The sequence below is a fragment of the Saccoglossus kowalevskii genome, chromosome 11, assembly GCF_978046115.1.
Source record: "Saccoglossus kowalevskii chromosome 11, keSacKowa6.1, whole genome shotgun sequence".
NCBI classification, from domain to species: Eukaryota; Metazoa; Hemichordata; class Enteropneusta; family Harrimaniidae; genus Saccoglossus; species Saccoglossus kowalevskii.
This window is the reverse complement of record NC_140651.1, coordinates 8,813,523-8,833,288: the sequence shown is the minus strand read 5'-3', so window position 1 is coordinate 8,833,288 and position 19,766 is coordinate 8,813,523. Positions and strand designations below refer to the sequence as shown.

The window sequence follows — 19,766 nt, the reverse complement described above, 5'->3', positions numbered from 1 at the left end:
TTATGCCGATTCAATTAAAACAGAAATGAACTGGGACATCAAGCGATATGCCATACATTTCAATCACAAACACATTGAGTTTCATCGTACATATCATTTGCTACCAACAAGAGATAACATCAAGACAGCGACGCATGTTGCGGGATCCGTTGCTCGATATATTTATTATGGTAGTAAATCTGTGCTGACATCTGAAGATGTGGCAATACCTTGGTATAACCAAACACAAGACTATCCTGAAATAGCATGATATTCAAATGCTTATTCAAGAATAAAATGCGAATTGGATATTTACTAATCCTAAGAAATTATTATATCATGCCAATGTCTATTATCGTAATCCCACGCAAATCAAACTGTGATCTATTTGTGTTATTTGAGCAGATTAAGATTACACAAGGTTTTGAGTGTATACATAATTTATGTTCAGTATATACTGATAAACAACTAGCGAGGGACTTCAAAGTCAGCACACATGTCCCCTATGCATCTCACAAAGATCTTTTCACATTTTTGGAACAAATATGTGTTTATGTATTCTTATTGGATAACTACAAGTGACAAATAGTCCAGTGAATATTATGTTTGACTTAAAGGTACCAAGTCCTCTAACATATACAAACAACAGTGGAATTTGAAGCAAAGTTATTGTTTATTTTCGTGGAATTTTCCAAACGTATTGTATGCTAAATAACATTGTAAAAATAATACACTAACTACCAACAAAAATCTAAAAAACACACGTAATTAGCACTAAAAAGCGTTTGAGATCAACATTGTCAAAGATAATCAGTGTCATATATAAATGTGATAATTATTATAATAGATGAACTTATATAGTGTCCATCACGGCATCCATGGATCTGAAAGATGAGGAATAGGTCATGTGATTTCAGATATTAACACTAATATATGCATGCACATACATATGTGTAGTTATTGAACATGTTTTAGGTATATGTCAATTTCTACTTGTAATAATCTATATATGCATGCATATTTATGTGTGTATGAAGTTTGAACCACACGCCATCCGCACCGCAACATTTACAGTTTAAGCAATTGAGTTTATCCATTATGTATTTAACCTGCTATATATTAGGTTACGGTATTTAATGAACCATTAGGATAAAAGACGTATTTAGTTGTTACTGATGATCATTATTAATAATATTTATCCGTGGTCATTTAATAAATTGAAATAGTTAAAATTTACCTGAATACTCGCAAACTACGGCCGCAGTGGTGTCGTCGCAGGAACCCTCACTCCACAGAAATGTTTCAACTTGATCCAGTCTAAAAAGGTGTAGAAATAATATTTGTATATATATCATAAGGCAAAGAAATAAAAGAGAAGGAACATTAACACTTAATAAAACCAATCGATCAAGAAGATTTATTTAGTGTGGTATCCACTAGTCTATTTATTATGATTATCCAGATTGAATAGGTGATTTTCCGAACAATTGCGAGATCTCGCGAGATGCATGAAAGACGCGCGTCGAACGTCTGCCGCAAAAATCGAACGATTTGATTTTGAACTAGAATTTCTTTATTTCGCAGCTTACATTGACCGGCCGATCTTCGACAGAGGAATACTGCTTCCGAATACCCTCACTTAATCGAAATTCCTATCATCAAATGTGGACAGCACATTATTAAGCATGGAAATGTCTCCGAAATACTTTCGCGTTTGTCGAATCCCACGCGATGTTTGACGCGACTACGACGCTATGACCTTTGTTTGTCCTGTTTTTACGTTCGATTTCACGCATAACGCGTGATTCTCGCAGTGTGCGGAAAATGGTCAATAGAATGAAGTACATTTAGTTATCACTTAAGGAGTATCACCAAGCATTAAGGGGATACTCACATTAACAATATACAGTCTTCCGTGTCAGAGGTTTCATCGTGCCCACTAGGCCAATTGAAATACGTTAAGATTGTCCCGTCAGGGTACTTATATGTTCCCTCTTCTTCTTGATCATTACCACCAAACCACCACACATCTACTTGGATAATATATTGCAACATAACACATATTTCGACAAATCACCATTTAAAACATGGCTGTATAACAAGGTCACTTGTGCGACACAAGTATGATGACAAAATGAATAATGTCATATAAATACTTTCAAATTCATTGGTAATTTTTAACAAAGCTCAGAAATAATAGTTTCTCGGTGTATTTTATATTTCGAATGGAACTATATTATAAGGTCACAGTTATGGATTATATATAACCATACATATCACAGGTTTAGTAATTAGCCATGGTACGTTTTAGGATTAAACGCGCTTCTACGCCCCGCTAATGATTTTTCATTTGAAATAATATGAGGTTATTACTAGGATACCTCAAAGTATGCACAAAGGAAGTACATCGGCAGTATCGACCGACGCGCAGTGGAGGTCGATGAGACGGCGTACTGTCTTCGTGCATCTTTTCCTTCCAAGGATACATCATGGGAATGCCGAGATACAAAATGTTTAAAACAAAATCAGCGAACTGCTTTGTGTGGTGTCCGGTCAAACCCTGGTGGCAGCCGCCATGTTTGATTTTATTATTAGAGGACGCTTACGCGTGTACTCATTGAGTATTTGGAATTCGCATTTCCTTATATGGTAGGTAGAAAATACCCCGTAAAATACCGCAAAATTACGGCACGCTGTATCTATATATATATATATATATATATATATATATATGATCGGAACAATATTTGACTGTTGCTGTTTTGTCTAATAACAAACTAACATATTTCAACCCGTATTTCATATTTCACTAAAAAAAACAATTTGTATCATGTTAGTCATTTATAATTTTAAGTGTGCAAGCACGGTTCAATTTTTTTTACTCAAGTGAGTGCTCGAGTCTAGTTTGTTCATGTCGTTCTACATGCTGGCTCACTATGAAGATGAATACATGTTATACATGTTTTAGTACATCAAAAAACAGTCACAAACTTCTTGATGTGGCTGATATATTTGGTGTTTGCAATGAATGATATGTATTTTTTTTTAAAAATAGAATCACATTAGTGTTGATTTGTGAATCTAGAGTCGTGTTTTTCTGTGTGTAACAATAACGAAAAGGAATATTACTCATGCCAGTGTGTTGAACAATCAGGTCTCGCAGATAAATATGCTCGTCTTCATTTCTAATCTTAGCCAAGTGAGCTCCTTGATTCTCGCATACCTGCTTTCCGGTAAACCAGTTAACCTCATCGGTTATAAACTCGTATCGTCTTCTCACTAGAATGAAGGGAATTACAATTGTTCAACAGACTAGGGTATGTGGCATTTCACGGGAATCAAACGTGACTGGCTTTATCAAGATTCCCGACGGACATCATACAATATTTGGAAGGCTTATATATTCGAATTGCAAATACGATAACAGTGTTTGGGTGACTCGTATGTTATATATAATATCGGGCGTTCACGCAATTAACAATCAATCTATCATATGCACAGAATAGAATACAAGTGCATACGCAAACAAACAAATGACCAACATACATGGGGCAAAAACCTGAATTTCACAAAGGGTTATTATGCCTTCTTCAAGTCGTCGCACGGTAACATAACGTCCAGCTGTACCAGGATCACAGATGAACTCAACGTCGTTCGGTTCTGTCATGGCAACGGTGATGGTGTCACCACATTGCGGAGCGGTTTCCCATTCATCAATATTTCCAATTAGAACTTGAGACTGTGATAGTCTGTCAGCTGCAAGACACGTAAATAAAGCCAATGTAAAAGAAATTCTTAGTTCTTAGTGACGCAATTGACAAAGTGTAATGTGGTAATTTATTCTAATTTATCAACTTCTTCGTGAGCTTTCGAGCCCAAATTATATGTCTTACAAATACGTATTTCACCATTTTTGGCACAGATCAACAACTTTGAGTGACAGAACACTGTAAAATAGTACTGCATTGTGTATAAACAATAAAACGTGCCATGTCATCAAGCTTACTTACCGCATCCGCAATTATCATGCCTATTTGTGAGAACAACACTTGTAATGCAGTGCGTTACCCCTAGATCCAGCTGGAACCAAGGCACGTCATAATTCGGATCATCGCCAGTGTGTGTGCAGCTGGAGCTAAAATAGCTTGGGTTGGCATTGCCATCTATAGCCCTCTTCGGTTCCCCTCCCGCTGATTCCGATCTCTGAGAAGCCAGTTTACCATGAGCGACGTTCTGTACATCAGCACCTATGTTATAATCCAATTCAGAAAGGGGTTCGATTCAGGTTTGAATTATTAACAAAGGTTTTTACGATGACATTAGAAGATATAAATGGTTGATAACGTCCACATAATGTGTCGTGGGAACTAAAACATTTATACAGTGAGGTAATCGTGCAAGTTAGCCGGTCAAGTTCCTTTACAAGACAGCTGATCACTCGAATACATGTGCCTACGAATACAACTGTAGAGATTTATAATATGCATAAATAAACATGTATGAATTTACAGGGATTATATAATTCTTAGTCATGTGACCTATTGCCCGTATATTAATTACTAAAACCACCACGGAGAATGTCTGGGTTATCGGATATAACGCCACACTTTTTGTCCCCATTTCAAAATGTCACCTTCCGATTTATATTCAATCCAATATTGCTGCCGAACCAATTGACCAAATTTCTGATGCGAGTTCAAATCAGGGTCTATTAGCAAAACAAGTTAAGCAATAAAATTATACTAATAAACACTATTAGTAAATTTCGCATGTTCTCGTCAAATTTATTAACACTTTTTCATTGAAACGTAATGTTCACGCGGAAACATAGCAACGCGACAAAGATAGTTTGTGTATCGTTGTTTACGTCAACATATCTGGCATTGTGTATCTATGTGCCGTTCAAATGATGTTTCGTAATGAGTTGCGCCGGCGATGCTGAATTGGTGGAGTTACGGATATCAAGTTACGAAAAATAACTACGCCCATAGTTTAGAGTTACGAGTAACATAAATTATTTGTGTAGAACGACCATAGTTTAGTAAGATGAACTTTAATTAACCGAACTTCATGTTACCGGCAACACATTTGTTTTGTTCAACGTTCAAATTTAGTAATTCGAACTTTAATTAACAGCATACCAAACCTCAGGGTATGGGAAACGTACAGCGTTAAAGATTTATATTGTGGCCGTAACTCGAAGTTCGGTTAACTATTAATTAAATTGTGAAGTCATAATAATAATGCGGGTGGTATCCATGTTCAATAGTATTCTCACCTGCATCACACTCACAACGGTGATTTTCAACCGTTCGTACGCACAGTCCACCATAACATATATCATCTTGATGACAAGGATTCATATCTGGTAAAGAGAAACATGCGCCATTCTTAATAATGTTTATTCTGGTTCTGCGAAGATTTCTGGTGTGATACTGTACTGGCAACGTTCACAAGTTATACAAATTTGAAAATCTATGTTTTCCAAAGCTTATTTAGTCATTTGGCATTTTTTTTTGTTTAACATTTTCTTGTTTTATTAGTATACACCGAATGATTTGTGCGATGTTTGTATACGTTCTTAAACATTTAATATAATTGTGACGAAACGAGAACTCTTTCAGTATTGTTTTTATTTTGTTCATACTGAGAATGTAATTATTTATATTTTATCACGGTGTTCATAAGATTTGAGATTACGGAGGAAATCCAATAATATGATTTTGTTTGCACAGTTGGACGATGAGGGCGTGCACACTGGAAATACTGTAAAACATGTCTTTTTCGCGAGCATGTCTTTTTCGCGAATTTAGCGAGTAAACTGATTCGCTAATTGAACATTAGCGACACACTAATGACTTTATTGTCAATTCAAAATGGCCGCCAAACAAAGAAATCAACAATGACAAGAGAGATTCGCTAAATCAACATTTCGCTATTAAGTAATTTTACCACAATTCGCTAAAATCGCATGCCGTTTTTTCAACATGTTTTACAGTAGTACTGAGGTATAGGATTGTAATTAACCCTTAACTGGTCAGGTTAAAGCGCGGTAGTCGTCGCGCTGCGCATGTGCGAGATATATATGTCTCATATAAACACAGATGACGACTTTGACTGTTGCGCAGATCAACGAGTACGAACTGAGACGTTTCTAAGCTTTAATTAGGTAATTTTCATGTTGTTGGAAGGCATCGAAGGAGTCACCGGCGGTAATCAGTGCAAGTCGCGTCCAGGTCAAACCTCATACTCATGATTTCCATTTGAAGAGCGCATTGGATTATGGAAAAATCAATGTTTATCAACACAAATGTGGCACAAGCGCAGTGTGATGACTACCGCGCTTTAACTTAAAAGTGTACAAGACTGACAGTATAAGGGGTACGCTCCCCTAAGTTGCCTAAGTAACACTCACCTATTTCACATTGAGCGCCCTCATAGTCTTCCAAGCATTCGCAGTTGTAGGTTCCAATCGCATCATGGCATATGCCGCCATTTTGACATGGATCAGTTTCACAGTGGTCGATGGCTGTTTAGAGGTTTAAATTAAATATAACATTGAACGACTAGTTTCCGTGTGTGATCGTTTTTAATTTATGTGTGCAAGGTTATTCTAACAAAGATTTATTTCATTGACTTAAGACGGACTAGTAATACAACTTTTATTTGTATGTCCTTGCGTGTATGATTTCGAACGTGCATGTCCATGGCAACAAACAGGATATCTTTCGTGTGTAACTTATCACTGATTGGTTATTGACAATGTGTAGCGTATACGTAGTATTCACGTGTTATGCAGTTTGGTAAATCGTGCACATGACTCTTGTGTATCTTCTGCGTTTCTGGCGTTTCCTCCGACCGCAAATGTAAACGAAATGGGAAAAATCAGGGATAGTATTTATCAGTCTAAGCAGCGTTTATTAATTTATAGTAAAGAAAAGTTCGTCCTCGATATATATATATATCTGTTCAATTTGTTTAAAAGATTCCTCTCATTAGTAAATAGCGCCCTCACTAAACAATATTTACAATGAGTGGTTGGTCAAAAGTTTGATGAGTCAGGTGCATCTATGCAAATGCAAATGAGTATAGGAACCATTAATGTTGTAGGGTGTAGTGGGAGGGATGGGGGATTTCATGTTTGTAATGACTGGTTGTAATGTGGTATCTCGTTGTTTTCAAGATGCAGCCTGATATTTGTTGCTTTCTTGGTTGTTCAATTGTGGCTAAAATTTGTGTGTTGGGTGGAAGATGTGTTTATTGTTTTTTGACTCATTGTTTAGATACCCTGCAGCTTGAAATGGTATGGTCCAAATCCAAATTCGATATGGCGGTGTTGAATATCTGTGCGATATGGCAGTGTCGTCTAAAAACATGGCATCAAAATGATTTCTGTTTATTTATTTACTGTTGTAGATCCTGAGAACTAGCCATTGAATATGGTGTCGGGAATAAATGGTTTTCTGAACAAGCTTTATTAATTATTGCTGGCAATATTCCAGTATGAATTGGGAGCAAACTGTGACACCAAATCTAGTCGTTGTATTGTTATTCTTCTAAAATATTTTTTTTAAATAAAATAAATTTAATAGAAATATTATGTGTTTTTTTGTATGTGGAAACATGGCTGGCCCACTCAAAAATATAAAGAAGTGAGGTCTGCAGTTCATTTTTTAAAATTTTTTTATTAATAAAAATAATAAAACACTCACAATGCAAGGCTACTTCACCAACATGTCTATTCTCTTGCTTGAGTGTGAAAGTACATGGTTTAGTGACTACCTCTTATGTTTTTAAATTTTAGAATTTCTTTTATTTGGGAAGGTTCTTCTATAAAAATAGAACAGATATATTTATATATATATATATAAACTTTCAGTGATTGATGTGTGATTCCGTGATATTCAAATTTGTATTATATTCAGTAAGTACATAGTTGCGACTGTTCGCAAACACGGCGATTATTTTAGCATTTTTATTTTGGTCAGGCAGACCCAGTATAAACAAACTATGAGCTAAAGTAGATTGTGTCTAGGCTGGAATTTTCGGTTTAGATAGTAGGTATTCATTTGCGGGAAATACACTGCCTTGGCACTCATTGCTACTAGTTACTAGTTACTGGCTTCGTGTTAAAAATGTCATCGACTGATCAACTGCTTGCGCTCGTTGGAAATTAAAAAATAGACAATCTCGAGAAAGTCACGTGATATATCTGTAAGCATGCAGAGTAGATTTGAAATATTTATTTCATTTATTCGTTATATACGTCATTTGGAATATCACACAGACAATAATTATTGAATTTGAGTTTACATAATTTCAGAATTTCCCATCCTTGTAGTTTATTTTCTTAGCGAACATCCCCAACATTGGCGCGTAGAAACCTAGTAGTATCGCCCGCCCCTTTGGTCACATATTATACTGCCGGTAACACGTGAGAGTAGCGAAACGACTAATCGGTGTAGTCACAAATGGTGGTTACAGTGATTGTAAAGTAATAATATTATGATCGTTTCCACGATAAGCAATAATTTACAATGTTTACAATAGTGAAACAATATTTGCGCTTTCAGATTAAAACAGTCGGCATGTCACGTCAGCCGGGCGTATGGGGCATGTTAGGTCTGAGGTTCGTTATACAGGTTATGTTTTCAAAAAAGAACAGCAAGAGTTGACACATTTTCCTAATTAGATCATGCATATATACTTTATAACCCCCCCCCCCAATGGTAATGTAGCATATTGTTTTACGGAGAATAAGATCTGGACATCGCGGGCGACTTTACTTTCAATTTCATGGCCTCCCTGTTTCTCGTTTTACTTGTACAGGCCTTAAGAACACTAAACCTATAAAAGTTGAATTTATCGACGGTGCGCTGTTCCAATATTTTCAGGAATATAATTACTCGAACACCACTCCCTCCCCCACCGTTTTCACTGATGTCGTCCACTAGGGGAGAGCTCCAAATTTGATTCTCTTGCATTTCTACGTTTGAGTTATGGTTCTCATTGATTTTGTAGGAAATTACCATGATTGCGGCAGGTAATGCCGGCGCCAATAACTTTTTTTTTTCAATCCCACCACAACGAAATACATACTATTTCACTGTATTATTGCTACGATGAGTGAATTTCCCTCTGTCGAACGCCCTCTATTGTCGTTCTCACGTGACATAGTTTGAATTTCTGACCCCGGGCATCCTGCGCTGACGTTCGTTTTTCAACGTCACTATTTCTATAGGTGCAGATATACTCGGTCATTACACGAGGGTAAGTGAACTGTTAATCTTTTGCCCCACTTGAATAGATCGTAAAAAGATTCTATTACACGAATAAACCCCGTTTTCGCTACAACCAGGAGCAACCAGATTACAGATTATACATTTGGTCTACTCTACTATGCTCCGTCAATCGATTTTGCTATTGAACTATTACTTACTCTCACAGTGGTCACCGTAGAAACCATCATCACAATTACAGATATAATCTTGTAATGTCCCCATACAGGTACCGCCATTCAAGCAAATATCATGTATACATGGGGGAGAGAGCGTGCTTGAATTTTCCGCGTGTGTAGTGTTTCCATCATCATGATCTGCAATTAGTAACATTTTTGTATTAAATGATATACATAGGAAACGTACATAATATATACGTATCGAACGAGTTCCAAGTCGTTCACGATCACTTGATACCATGTAATATGATATTAATGCCCACAGGGTTGTTGCTATGGTTTCATGTGAACCATGTACATTTCATGAAAACAGGTAATCGCCAGTGAAAATAGACACAACAAGAAAGTATGTCTATTGTACAACGAAGCGCCTTTAACATAATGACTAATAACATTTAATACGGAATTGACGGGGTATTGACGGACAAATCTACAAATGTACTCTCGTATACTCTGCTAGCGGTCGATGTTCATTCTAGACGTTACAAATTCCAAAACACACAGATTTCGATTAAATTGTGTTCAAAACGTTCTCATTTTTTTTTTGAATAATGAGGGTATAGTCTCATAGTACAGAACAAAAGAAATGTCACCGACAAATGACAAGAGTCATGGAAAGAACACGATGTATACATGTGACTCCCAATTTGTACATATCAATCAAACAGTGATCACCGGGTCATAAAACACATTAGCTGTCCCTTAATACATTACAAATTACAGTCAGTACTCAGTACTAATATTTAGGAACAGTGTCAGCGGTACGATCCGACACGCAAATTGAGCTGGTTGAAAAATACATAAAGTACGGCTTTCGCCCAAGCTGTCACACTCATTTTTGCGACAAATACGCCATTCTAGTGTGATGATCGTTAACGTTTTGCACGAAAGCGAAAATAATGACAGGCTGTGTGAAAACGATAATTCATATTCTGTCGCCATCATGCATTATACTCTACTTTACTACTTCTCTCGCCAAGCAACAGTCGAAACGACTAAAGGCCAGATCAATAGGCCATCACAAGTTCGCCAAGCAACAGTCGAAACGACTAAAGGCCAGATCAATAGGCCATCACAAGTTCAGAGAACATCATTCTCTTCTGCACACCTAGTCTCGTCGTCCGGCACCGTTAATATTAGGCTCGTTAATGTAAATATGCACCAAACACGTATTCGACAATACCTGTTTTTACTGCAGCCAAACCTCCGCCAATAGCTGCAGAGCTACCGATAACAGCCAGTGTTGAGAGTGCAACAATAAGCTTAAGTCTCGTAAAAGAACTTGTCGTTTGAGTTGTGTCATCCTTAGTCACAAAATGAAAAAAAAAATGTTTTCAAATTAAGACGGATATATATTTCATGAACCCAACATGAATTTCTATGTGTGAATTTCAAGCGTAAGGTTCATACTAGTAAGCTCATAACAGCTTATCATCCAAGGCAACGCCGATCATGGTCAACGTTCGACTTCATTCACTGTCCTTTAAAGTCTCGGTTGAGGTTGTAACCTATGAATTCTCTCAGTTTGGGTATATCAAACAAACATACAGCTTATAGTTTCAGTAATCGTATATTTTATTGTCATCTCTCATATTCGACTACGTCAAGCATTGCAGTTGAAAAAAAAAGAGTCGGTCACGTGGAATCAAATAAATTTCAATTTACATCTCAGTTAATGCCAATCACACAGAAATTCTAGTCACAGAAATTTTAAACGTCAAATGTGCAATCACGACTTACCAAAACGATCAAAAAAATATATTGTCTTCACAAATGTAGAAAATCACACTTGCGCGCCGTAACTGGTCGGATTGCGCCAGCGCTAATCGCTGATAGCGACTTGACAACACAAACGAAGTGCACAATTCGAGTACGTAAACAAACGCAACCAGATCGGCAGATGATTATGACATTCGAAACAACCTTGTGAATCAACACATTGGAAAATCGGATAACTATCTTCTTATACAGTACTGTTGTACCTGGATTGTTGTTCCGGGGATTGCACGTCGCGATATAGTGATTGCCATTGATACTCGATCGTTTGACTGCAAACATTAAAATCGTCTTCCGATTTTGACAATTCACTACCGATTTCACGATACAAAACAATTCTGTAAGTTTCGAAGTATATGAAGATGTTTCATATCCAGGAAACAAATCTTCATTAATCTCTCAACTGCAGGTAATTAATCATTTTCAGAATAGCACTTTTAAAACTTACCGTTTCTTTTGGTGCAACTCGCAATCGATTCATATTAATAGAGAACGCTGTGTTCTTAGTAGGTGTTGGGTATACTCCAGATACTGCGTTTGCCAGTGTAATAAGTGATCAGTTCAGCGTTAAATTAAATATGTTTTGCATTCATTCGTTGCCTATACCCGCAGGAACAGATTTGCCCATCAATGTAGCTTAGTTTATATATATATATCTTTACAAAATCTTCAGCTTCAGGGTGGGTTTAATTTCGTTAACACGGTCGTTATTTTGTGTAACACAATACGTCTAGTGAACCAGAGGAGTTTCCGATCTAAACAGAGCATTATATATGGTTACAAATGAACAAGTGAAGTTCTAGATTTTTCAAAATATAATGCTCATATTATGCATGCATTCGTATTCATCATATAAAGTGAAATTATGCGTATTACTTTTCCGGTAAAAGTGAACGACAGCTGATATTTTATAATCACATGGATCCGTGGTACATCGTGTCCATTTCACAATGTAATCTCATCCCTACAATTAATTAAATAAAAAGTTAGTATATTAGTCTTATTTTTGACTCGTTGTTAACATAACTCTGTACTATGGTATTGGTGATATATGAATTTGGTGCCATAGAATGGTACTTGGTGGCCAACCAACCTAATCAAATATGGAGTTTGCATTGTACGAGTGCAAAATAAGTTATTAAGAAATTAGGATATTAGTACCAACTGTTTTATACGCATGCGCATTGGCCGATCCTGTCAAATCTCGTCATCTGTTTTGGGGCCTGTCTAGTAACGGAATTAACTGGTGTCTGTGTGAAAACCGCTGTAAAGTGGCGGTAAAATGAATTTGCGCGGTTTAACCAACATAACAAACCAAACTTAGAACTCGCGATACTGGTGCAGACGACAATTGTCGATTAACCATGAGAAATACATGGCGGGACTTTGGTGTTGCACATATAGCACAGCAATAAAAGACTTGCCCACAGTTGGACAACCAATCACTTTATTATTGGTCATGATGAACCACTGGTCATCTGCACGTTCTTTGTAAACACACAAATAGTGATAATGAATTAACAATTTGCCAACAAATACTGAATTTGCTATTTCATGGAAATAATTAAAATCAAAATATTTGGCAATATATTAAGTTTTGCGTTGCATACACACGATTGAAATATCACATAAAATGGGCCTAATATACTAATTATGTGTTTATTTAATTGTAAGAACGAGTTTGCATCCTGGAATGGCCACGATGTACCACGGATCTACATGACTGTCTGATTCTGATACAACGAATTCGGACATCCATTGTGTGTACATCGTACACGTAATAACATGATTTCTGTTCGGTTGAAGTATCGCTAGTTGTAAACATGTTGTCTTGTAAACTTTCGCAATAAATTTGGTGTAAAACCTGCGACAATTTAAAACCAAAGGTTGGCCTGTGATTTGAATAAACATACAGTAGCTGCCTCCCTAAAATCCGAAACACGAAATAATACAAATATGGAATGCAACATCATATTGAAATATACAGCTTACTAGAAGGATTCTTCATTTTCACAATAGCATTAAAAACCTGCATAAAATGTAGTTGTAATCTGAATTCATCAATCGTGTTTTTATCTCATCCTCGCATCACATTAAATTTGTGCATGCATCATGGCTCATAGTTGTGGTCTTGTGGGATTCAGTGGCGAAATATCGTCATGGAAACATACTTTATCAATTACTCAGTATTTAAAGACCGATTTGACAGCTACAGCCAAAATCTTGCAATATCATTACAAAATTATGAGTATCGGCTTCAATGAACATGCGCAGAAACCTGTTCATAACACCACTTGATTCTGATCAGTTTATGATTCAATTGGTGAACAAATATTTTAATCAAATTGGAATAAACAAGAATAAGTAAAAAAAATAGAGTAACAATAGGCATATAAACCTAAACCAAATGCGACGACACGTAACTGATTCATGTAAGGTTTGTAATATTATATGTATTCCGTGACTATAGACTATCAAGGAGCTTAGTTCTACCGCCACAGCTGTATTTTCGAAGCTGTAGCATTATATTAAATTGAAAGTATTTTGAAATGTTATTAATTTGTTGACAGAAAACGCTACTATATTAATATAGTATTACTATGATTGTAAACACTAATTATAGTAATTATAAATTTAACAATATATCAATATAACAATAATGATTCATATGTACTTGATTTACGAACTTCATAATGTCTTGTGATATTACTCCATGAGTGTTTTTTTCGGATAAAGCCTAAGATAAGCACTCACACAATGCGTGGGGGAATCTTCTATGATAGACAGGACTATTTTTTTTTAATTTCAGTTGGTCATCCCCGAAATGTGTTGTTGTTGTTGAGGGGGTTTACGTTTTTTATACACATTATGTAAGATGAGAAGGAGAATAGTTGCATTGTTTTCATGTGTATTCATTTAACTATAAATTCTTAAAAGGATGGCACTCTGTACTAAAATGTATCTGTAGTGTACGGGTAAATTTCACGTCGCGGATTGCTAGAGTAGAATGTTTTTGTTTCGAGATTAAATTTACTTAACTAATTTTGTGGATTTGTTTGTGACTTGTATTTATTGAATATATACAGCAAATGAATACAGTATTTTGACCATTGTTTTATATGATTTATTTTCCATGCAGCAAAAATGCACTGGATGTATCTCTTTTTTTCTTGTCCACACGTCCGCTCACCGACAAATGGATGTCCGGTTTCTTTTTATTAGCTGAAAGGAATATTAGTTATGGAACATGATACTATACAATTTGCTCTATTCAGTGATGGTATTTTACATTTTCATTTTTGGTATGCTACTAAACCAGACATTTTTATATTTCTATACCTGCGGAAATAATCCATATGTGTTACATTTGCAATTCCAATACAAATGTACAATCTTATCTAAATTGTTCTCATCCATAACTGATAATATATTTCTAAGAGTTAAGAGTTTAACCTAAGATTGAAAATCGACCCAATCGACAAGCCCCTGTTTTCAACACAATTATTTTACATTCACAACAAAGAGGTGTTCACTGGGTATAATAGATGTTTAATCTCGGCGACTGTGAGAAAAGTTTATAGCTTTCACAATAAGCGTGCTTGAAGCTGTTTCACTTCCGATTATACATATTTTAACTTTTAATTATCAGGGTAGACATCTGGGCATTTACCCCGCCTGGCAACCATCACTGGTGAAAAACAAAAGCCGTAAACACTCAAGAGAAACGAGTACTTCGGGTTTGTTTTTGAGACTCTCCTGAACAGTGCATTGCGACTACCCGTACATGTGCAATATGTATTAATTTTGTTGCCCAGTATTGCCTAAAATTGAGTTTGTGCTGTTATCTCGAGTTTAGCTGCTTTTTACCGGCTTTTCTGCCCCCGGGAATAGACTAAAAACTCCAAATTGTCCAGCTGTGTGGATAATTTGGTCTTTAATGCTGCTTAGGGGAAGCTAAATACGTACTGTATACCAATTAGAAAATTATAATTACTATTACGTAGTTACTAACAGAGAAAGTAATGCTTAGACATAATACCACGGATATGTCAAATTAACATTGAGCATGGTAATTATAAAAATGAAGCAGTGGAAATGGCTAACTGTTGTTCAACAATCCATGGAATGTTTATGTGGTCATTAACTGTACTAGTAGACTTATAAAATGACAAAGTATCAAGAAACTATTTCGGAAGAAATCAAAGATGGTCGCTACCGAATCACCAATGCACCTTGTGTTCTGTGTGTAGAGTATGCTTTCGTTGCTTTCAATAGGTGATTTTCCGTACAATTGCGAGATCTCGCGAGATGCATGAAAGAGTCGCGTCGAACGTCTGCCGCAAAAATCGAACGATTTGATTTTGAACTAGAATTTCTTTATTTCGTAGCTTACATAGACCGGCCGATCTTCGACAGAGGAATATTGCTTCCGAATACCCTTACTTAATCGAAATTGCCTATCATCAAATGTGGACAGCACATTATTAAGCATGGAAATGTCCCCGAAATACTTTTGCGTTTGTCGAATCCCACGCGATGTTTGACGCGACTACGACGCTATGACCTTTGTTTGTCCTGTTTTTACGTTCGATTTCACGCATAATGCGTGATTCTCGCAGTGAACGGAAATGGTCTATTCTTAATAATTATTTGTCTATGTTGGTGCCTGGTAAAAGTAGCGTTTAGCACTGAACAATACCAAGCATAACTCTCGTTGTAGCTAGTAAACAATGGTTTCACTTAGTTCATTGTGTGGTGTCGGTCAATTGCTAGAATTGCAAAACAGGAGTTTGTATGAAATAAATACCATGCAAATAAATATTAGCTAATTCAACATTTATTTGCTGCTGGACTGTGGTCAAAACATGCAGATAAGGCAGAGTAACTGTCGATGGTATTAGGAAAGCTACTTCATATTTATTCAATTTCTTGTAGCGAGGTAATATGTATCATATTATAAATAACACCATGCTTGGTAATTGTTCACAAGGTGGTGTGAATAGCATAGATCTTGAACTGGTGAATAAAGCCTTAAAATTATCTCGGATAAAACAGAATATTAAAATCAAGCACCAGGGTCTCATTTCAATAAATTAGGAGCGTAGGATTTGTTTATCAACTGTAATTATTCGATTACATTGCTGTCAGTCAATATTCCTTGTACATTTAATAAAGGTATTCTTTGTTTCTGGATTGACGTTCAAAAACCTCAAATGCACACAGAACCTAACTCAGATACGCACATTATATGGAACAATAAAGATGAGCTTATTGGTGGAAAATCTACGTTTTATTGCACCTGGTTGAATCACGAGGTGAAGTACAAATGTGATCTTGCCAATGATATGGGGGAGATTTTGTCACATATTCCATTCCAAAAAAAATAATATCAAGGCCATTCATAGAAAATTGAAACTAAACCGAAGTAGTTTAACCATGCATGCAAGACCTAGTTGTGACCATTACAAATACTACTACTATACTGTTTAAAACATTCTAAAATGAAAGAGCTATTTCTGTGAGCTATTTACCAAGAAGAGATATGCAGATAATGTTGTCTGGAAGAAAGTATTGCAACAAATTAAGCAAATAACAGTCCAAGAACAATTGCGGTGGTTTCAATATAAGATACTACGTCGCATTCTTGACACAAATGTTTTCTTACCCAGAAACAACTGAGAAAATTGATCATGACAATTTGTAATAACTGAGATTTAGAACACATGTTGTGGGAATGTGAGGAGAGTAGCTTTAACTAATTTTGGATAAATATCTCTCTTTGCATTAGTATGAAGGTTGTGATATTCAATTTTGGAAGTAAAGGAAGTTGCAAAGTCCTGTGGAAGCACTTAATGTTACTTTGAAAATATGTATAATATATCGTAAGATTCAGTAATTGTCACAGTGTAAGTTCTGCTTATTGATATAGAGAGGAGACCCAACAAACTCACACTGGACAGAGGGTTCTTTCACTGCTACAATGGGGTAGACAAGACAATAGTAATGGAAATGAAATACATACACACACACACATATCAATTTAAAGCTCATGGCTTTAAAAAATAATAAGAAACAAAACACAGCATAATACAATGAATAAACTCAATAAAATAGGGGATTGCCTAGGGAGGTGTGCATCGGTAAAAACTCACAGTTCAAAGATGTGGGAATTGATGACAATCGATGGCTTCTGCAATACGCCAGCAAAGCGATACAGGAGTCTTGCTGTGGAACGCTTTTATTTTGAAGGGCGGGAGATCACAGAGCAGTTCATACAAGTCTCACATAATGACGATTGAAGCCTGTATCACTTGTCTCACAATATCATAGCAGCAACATACAGGATATTCAGTTGAAATGGTGGTCCACAACCTTCCTCAATCTAGCCTATTTATAGGGCCTAAATGTCCTAATTTCAAGTACATCACCTTGGTTTCAACAGAAGCCAATCAGAAGGTTGCTTTCTAGCGGCATGATAACATGCAGGCACTCACGAAAGCAAGTTATGTAAATCACAAGCACACCATAGAATAAAGAATACTGACATTAATACTACAGAATGCTTTAATTTATTCATTGAAAAAGTGAAACAAACTATTCATCAGGAAAAAAATATTCCTGAACAAAACAACAATTGTGAATACTTTTGGCATATTATTTGATAATTAAGCCTGTTGAATATCTGCAATAATTAGAATATAACTTTTAAAATGTCTTAAATTATGTTGATAATATAAATTATTGATAATCTTGAATCGGATGGGAGTGATCGTCCTCGTGTTGATGATGACTGGGGCTATAATACGTCGAATAAATTAGTATATGCATAAATTAATGTGTAGTAGTGAAGCTCCAGAGATCCCAATAGAATTTGTAAAAAATGCGTCACAATATTTACTAGAAAAGTGTTCGCATTTCAATGGGTTAATGGACCTGTACGAGCATTGGGTAACTGGATTAATTACATCTATCTAAGGGTCCCAGAGATGACAGTTATTTGTTCTTGTGTTCATATTTGGTTACTACAACTTTATTATTTTATGTGCACATGGTTCAGCACTTCACAAATTGGTCCGCGGCGCTTATTGAATAGATTATATGATTTCTGTGTAAAGTGGAAATTACCTATCTTTACAAAATGAAAATATGGTGTTTAGACGAGGTGGTAAAAATTGTAAAATTGTATTTATAAATGTCTACTTTAAACACACAAGCTGTTGATCCTAAACAATGCTGCAACATCATGTGAACCAAACGTGCGTACATGATGTTGTTATGGTAACATTCCTCTAGAATCATATCTGATGACCGAATTCAATTCAATCTTCTGTGTCTTCGTAGTAATTGAGAAAACAATCTTTTAACGTGTTACACCCAGTACGTTATTTTAAACTGGTTAAGAACCCACATAAGTGGTGTTAAAATTCTCGATTTTAACTGTGGGTTTTGATGGATAATAATAATAATCTTAGCTATATGTGATGTATATGCACACATCTGTTGTCACGAACGCTTAATTCGATTACAAATGTATAAATGTCGTGTAAATAGTGTCAATATCCCAATCTAACAATGTTGGCAATGGCTGTATTGACTAAACAACGTGGACAATAGAACATAATGTACATCTGAGGGTATCGTCAAGTGTGAAGTAGTCGCTCAATACCCAGGCTGGTGCATTCAGCCATATGTCGAAAGCTTAGGATTTAATACCCACAAATTGTTAGATGTTTTTATGCTTTTTTTAATTATGACCATGAATTAATAATAGGAAGGTTGAACGCATATTTAGTATGCTCACACGATATACACACTAAGTTTGTGTCCAATCATAAGATATATGTTACTAACGCATCACCTCAGTCAAATCAGGTACTGGTAGATGTATGTTTCTAAATTTATAATCCACGGAGCCGTTTCTATTTTAAGTTGTATTCTATCGGTGATTTGAGTATAATAGAATTAGAGCAGAATTAAATGGGAATAACTATTGTATGTGCGTTCAGATTAGAATCTCTGTTTAATCATTCAATGCATGCCTTGCTTGATACGATCAGTTACGGATTACAGACAGGGTTCACTATTTGTTGCTGTCACTATCATTATGTTTGGTATTTACAATTACAAGATTATCCAAAAGTGGCACGACAACCCACACCATTGTATGTTCGCTTAAAATAAAAAAAAATAACTGCAGAAAAATAATGATACCTCATAATTTATAAAACTACCAGGCTTTCTAAAAGTTCATGGTAATATATAAGTGCATATCAATTACAAACCTGCAAGTCAATTTGAATTAATGATGTTTATAGTAGAAAACTGGATATTTAACAACCTAAATAACTGTTATGTGGTTAAAATGTCCATTAAAACAAACAAGAACACAGCGCCCATATTCAGATATATCTCTGACATTTCATTTGATACTTACAGTGTAATGTTATGTCGATCTACTGTTATTTTACGGCATAGCTGCAGTGGATTCTCTGCATTCATTCATGGGGTGCCGCGCCCACTCCTTTGGCCTCCTCCAGGCAAGTGTCCAAACCTG

At 35.9% G+C, this 19,766-nt stretch overlaps 1 protein-coding gene across 1 annotated transcript; it reads right to left on the bottom strand.

Annotated features, from left to right (window-relative positions):
- Positions 1-633: 633 nt before the first annotated feature.
- LOC144356077 (uncharacterized) lies at positions 634-11,693 on the bottom strand. Its single transcript, XM_085505604.1, has 11 exons — positions 11,661-11,693; positions 10,620-10,740; positions 9,419-9,574; positions 6,395-6,508; positions 5,258-5,344; positions 3,990-4,226; positions 3,526-3,735; positions 3,109-3,258; positions 1,874-2,009; positions 1,217-1,296; positions 634-863 (listed from the first exon to the last, which is right to left on the bottom strand). Exons 1-11 carry the CDS (start codon positions 11,691-11,693, stop codon positions 847-849), a joined length of 1,341 nt encoding a protein of 446 aa, XP_085361730.1. The 3' UTR covers positions 634-846.
- Between the last annotated feature and the right edge of the window lie 8,073 nt (positions 11,694-19,766).